Raw genomic sequence first — 5,000 nt, forward strand, 5'->3', positions numbered from 1 at the left:
ATGATGATGATGATGATGACGATGGTAATAATAATAATAATAAAGATGATCTGTAATAATTTTTCATAATATTTTTTCACAGGATTACTATCAGCTCTGTCAGCCTGCTTACAATCACTGCCATTGATAACAGAGCACTCCACTCATCAATTTACTAATGATGATAATGATAATAATAACAACAACAATAATAATAATAACAATGATAATAATGATGATGATGATGGGTTGGAAGAGATGATGGCATTTAATGAGAGGGTAGTTGATTTGGTTGAAAAGCTGACTTCGTTTTCGTTGGATGTGTTTGGCGGTTGCCTCACCGATGATGGTTATTATTATTATTATTATTTATTTATTTATTTATTCATTCATTCATTTAATCATTCATTCAATCATTTAATCGCTCATTCAATCGTTCATTTGTTGAGTCGTTTGTTTGCCCATTGTTTTGTTTTTATTTTTTCATTCGTTTATACGTAGATTAGTTCCTTCATTTGTTTGTTTGTTCTTTCATTCACTCACTCATTCATTTACTTACTCATTTGATCATTCATTCACTCATTCATTCATTCAGTCATTCATTCATTCAGTCATTCATTCATTCAACTTCAAAACCATTGCAGATACGGCTCCTTCTTTTGAGCAAATCAATCAGGCAATCATGTCGCTGATTGGAGAGTCAATCAAAAATAATAATAATAATAATGGTGGTGATGATGATGACGATGGTGATGGCGAAAAGTTAGTCAACATAAAATACCAGGCTATCAATTCCTGGTGCTGGCTAAATATTAAAGTATGGCAAACCATTTAAAAAATTGCCATCACATAACGTGAATGATCTAAAATGAATGCTAGAGTGGGCAACTGAATGAATGAGTGAACGAGTAAATGCATTTTTGACTGAATGGATGAATGAATGAATGAATGAATGAATGAATGAATGAATGAATGAATGAGCAAATAAATTTACGAACGACAAAACGAAGGAATAATGATTGCGATGAAGACGACGACGACGATGACGATGATGATGATAAGTTACTTAGTTTTAAACGACCAATAAAATTCTACATTACCTTTTATTAACAGGAGTGTGGATTGCTCTTAGGGGCGTTAACGAAAGTGGCTGGGAAAAATAATTTCAAAACAATTCATTCGAAGGATATAAGGAGAATCAGCGATTGCTTTTTCAAATGCCTAACTCAATGTAGACACCGGGTTTGTTTGTATATGTCTCTTTCACTCATTCATTCATGCATTTATTTATTCATTTATTCATTCATTTATTTATTTATTTATATTTAATTATGCATGTGATGATATAAGATTTTTTCGAATGTGGTTGGTTGGTCAGTGGATTGGCTGTTTGATTGATTAGTCAGTTGTTCGTTGATAAATTGATTAATTCATCCATTTATTCACTCCTCACTCATTCATTCATTCATTAATTCATTCATTCATTCATTCATTTGTACAATCGTTCCTTCAAAAACACTAGGGCGCTATTGAAAGTTGCACGATTGGATTCACGCAATTCACTCTGGCAGTCTTTCAGTCAGAGGATGACTTTATACGCAACATCCCACATCTACTGCTTGATAAGGTAACTACCCTCTCTCTCTCTCTCTCTATCTCTCTCCTCTCTCTCTCTCTCTCTCTCTCTCTCTCTCTCTCTCTCTCTCTCTCTCTCTCTCTCTCTCTCTTTCCCTTTCCCTTTCTTTTTTTCTTTCTTTCTTTCTCATTTTCATATATATGTTTTTTATATAATGACCATTAAATAGGTTTTCAGACAGCTGAGTCAGCTGAGCAAAGCGTCAGTGACCAGACGATCAGCTGGTCTGCCGTCTGTCATTCTTAGCATTCTTGTGTCTGAGGCTAAACTTTCAAGGGTTTGTCTATCTGTCTGTCAGTCTGTCTGTCTGTCCGTTTGTTTGTCGGTCTTTCTGATTGAAGACTGTATTTGTCTGTTTTTTATTGGACTGAATGTCAGTTGCTAATTCTCAAATCCGCGCCCGCGCAGATGTTTCTTCTAAAGAAGTCAGTTGAAAAATTGCTGGATTTATGCAGATGTGATGACGACGACGACGACAGCGTAACTAAAGATAGTAACGAAGAAGATGATGATGGGAGTAATAGTAATGGAGATGGAGAAGATGAAGATGACGGGGGAGATGTACGGCATCATCAGCATCATCAGCAGCAACAGCAACAACAACCTGCCCAGTTATGCGACAAACCGAAAGTGCATGGTCTCAATATCTTAAAGACCTTAGTACAGGAATCGTGCCTATCCGATTGCATGTCCCAATATGTGGAGGATATGATGGATGAGGTCCTTCAGTGCTTCCACCATGATGATTGGATGGTCAGGAATGCTGCTCTACAATTGTTTGGTTGGTTGGCTGACTGGTTGGCTGACTGGTTGGTTGGTTGGTTGGTTGGTTGGTTGGTTGGTTGGCTGGTTGGTTGGTTGGTTGGTTGGTTGGTTGGTTGGTTGGTTGGTTGGTTGGTTGGTTGGTTGGTTGGTTGGTTGGTTGGTTGGTTGGTTGGTTGGTTGGTTGGTTGGTTGGTTGGTTGGTTGGTTGGTTGGTTGGTTGGTTGGTTGGTTGGTTGGTTGGTTGACTGGTTGTTGGTTGGTCGGCTGGTTGGTTGGTTGGTCGATTAATAGACTTTAATTCAACTTGATTTGAAGGTGTCATCTGTTATTTTTTAAAGATGATTCTTCCAACATGATTCAGACAACATCAACTTTTGTTTTATTATTATTTTTTTTGTACAGGATCTTTGGTACCAAGATTACTAGGGGAAAAATCAACAACCAACAAACAACATCTGCACATCACTACTTCCTGTGAATTTTTCAAACGTTATCCTAGACTATTTAATTCTTTGGTTGATGTATTATCCCTTGAAATCAATCGACTGAAATTTAAATATCCATCATTGGTTCAATTTAATCATGACGTCATCAATGACGTTTCAACTTCGACCAATCAGGAAAGTGCTGCTATAAATAGATACAAAGGTCAAAGATCATCATTGATACCTGTGCTGACTTTGCTGTCCGGGCTCTCACCTTCCACCACAGCTGATCAATCCAGGTGAGACTTGAATTTTTATTATTTTTGTTGTTGTTGTTATTGTTTTTAACATTATTAAATTTTTTTGCTCGCATTTTTGTTATACTCTGTTTTTTCTTACTCTTCCAATAATTCTCACCTTACCTTGACCTTGACCTGACCTGACAGCAGCCTACAGACGAACAAGCTCCTGACCTTAGTTCAATGCCTCAGTTACAGCGAAATTTGGAAGGTGCGCCAGTTAAGCTCCTTTCTTTTACCCGTGTTAGTACCCAGGTGTAACGAGTACCTCTACAAGTTTATTCTCTTTCTTATTGGCTGCTTGTTTGACCAATTGAATGGAAGATATGCTAATTATTCAACCAATCACGTGCATGGATTGCTGATGCAGATTGGTGCTGTTGCGGCATTGGCTAATAAGAGGTATTTGTCACGTTGGATTGGTTAATTATTAATTTGGAAGATATGAAAATTTTAATTTAATATTACCATTTTTATTGCTAAATACGTTTGGAATTGCCTTTATACATATTTGCTGACGATATAATTCTCATTTTTTTAAATGTTGTATTTATTTTTTACCGGTCCATTCATCTATCTGTTATCACTAATTTCTCCATCATTTGTTCCACTAATTGACATAACTAACTACCACACTGGCAGCTTGAAAGCGCCGCATTTTAAAGATATCAAATCATCAATCGGTTCGCTGAGCTGGCTATTAGATACACCCTGCCTAATCGTCAGACATTGTTACGTTAAGTTAATGCAACAGTTTGGCATCAGAGGAGGTGATGATGATGATGAGGAGGAGGACGTCATTTTGAAACATGTGCGTGGTCATTTCGCTGGTGGACATCATCATTCTGGGGCTGATGCTTATAGAGATGTAATTTGGTTTTGGTTTTATTATAATAATAATAATTATTATTATTATTGTATTATTATCGTCATGATTACCTCAATTATTATCATCCTTGCAGGTTGGTTCCTACCTTTACGAAACGTCATTGGTTGAGATGTATTTAGGTTCATCACGTGACCCCGGCGAGTTGACCAATCATATTTTGACGTGTTTGAATTCCCCATCGAATCAGATCGTTGAACTTACTTTGAAGTGGCTCGTTCATCAGAAGAATGGGCTCATGTTGCTTTTGAAAGAGAAGGGGAATGATTTGGTTATGATATTCGTCAGTTTCGTTTTTCAATCCTTGAAACTTTCAATATTTACGAACGTAAATATTTTTATTATTTTAATTTTTCAATACAAAAATCTCCGTTTTATTTTTAGAAATTGTTATGGAAGTTGTTGAAGAAATTCATTACAAGTTCATCCTGGCTCAACATTTGCTCATCGTTGCAAACATTATGCAATATTTCGCGCTACACAAATTATCCAGCTGTGAATTATGATGACGATGACGGTGGGGATGATAATGATCAGAGGCTTGAGAAACATTGGAGCATGTTGATGCAACTCTGTGACCAGTTCTTCATATCATCTGGTAATCATTTTAGTTCGATTAGACATGTTTTTGTTTTCAAGTTTTCACATTATTGCTACTTTATTTTTTTCTTTCTTCTGTCTTTGCGGTTGTCTACATGGTTTAAGTTTTCTTAGTAATCAATCTTCTGGCTTACTCCAGAATCAGCCAATGAGAATGGGGATTTGAATCCATCGCCAGCCAATCAGAAGAGTTATAAACCAGCTTGTTTAGCCTTCCAACTTATTAGCATCTTAATGAAATCACAAATCGTTGGTTTTACACGAATACAGCAACAACAACAACAACTGTTACATCAACAGATACAATCACACGAACAACAGCAACAACAACAGCAACTACATCCAAATACATCGCGAAACATTATTAGACAGCAAAGATCAATCATCAAGTCGGTAAACCAGATTCTTCG

General features: G+C 36.5%; 1 protein-coding gene across 1 annotated transcript in view; it reads left to right on the forward strand.

Annotated features, from left to right (window-relative positions):
- HELRODRAFT_192654 (hypothetical protein) overlaps window positions 1–5,000 on the forward strand; it is a gene marked incomplete at both ends in the record, with an annotated part of 13,682 nt that overhangs the window by 5,061 nt on the left and 3,621 nt on the right. The window contains 13 exons of the mRNA XM_009023704.1: window positions 83–328; window positions 624–796; window positions 1,093–1,221; window positions 1,502–1,606; window positions 1,785–1,892; window positions 2,024–2,396; window positions 2,783–3,104; window positions 3,252–3,506; window positions 3,747–3,972; window positions 4,067–4,273; window positions 4,375–4,588; window positions 4,730–4,839; window positions 4,891–4,979. Of these exons, the coding sequence (XP_009021952.1) occupies window positions 83–328; window positions 624–796; window positions 1,093–1,221; window positions 1,502–1,606; window positions 1,785–1,892; window positions 2,024–2,396; window positions 2,783–3,104; window positions 3,252–3,506; window positions 3,747–3,972; window positions 4,067–4,273; window positions 4,375–4,588; window positions 4,730–4,839; window positions 4,891–4,979 (2,557 nt within the window). The remainder of the gene's footprint in view (window positions 1–82; window positions 329–623; window positions 797–1,092; window positions 1,222–1,501; window positions 1,607–1,784; window positions 1,893–2,023; window positions 2,397–2,782; window positions 3,105–3,251; window positions 3,507–3,746; window positions 3,973–4,066; window positions 4,274–4,374; window positions 4,589–4,729; window positions 4,840–4,890; window positions 4,980–5,000) is intronic.

Source organism: Helobdella robusta (assembly GCF_000326865.2).
Source record: "Helobdella robusta unplaced genomic scaffold HELROscaffold_37, whole genome shotgun sequence".
Classification (NCBI taxonomy): domain Eukaryota; kingdom Metazoa; phylum Annelida; class Clitellata; order Rhynchobdellida; family Glossiphoniidae; genus Helobdella; species Helobdella robusta.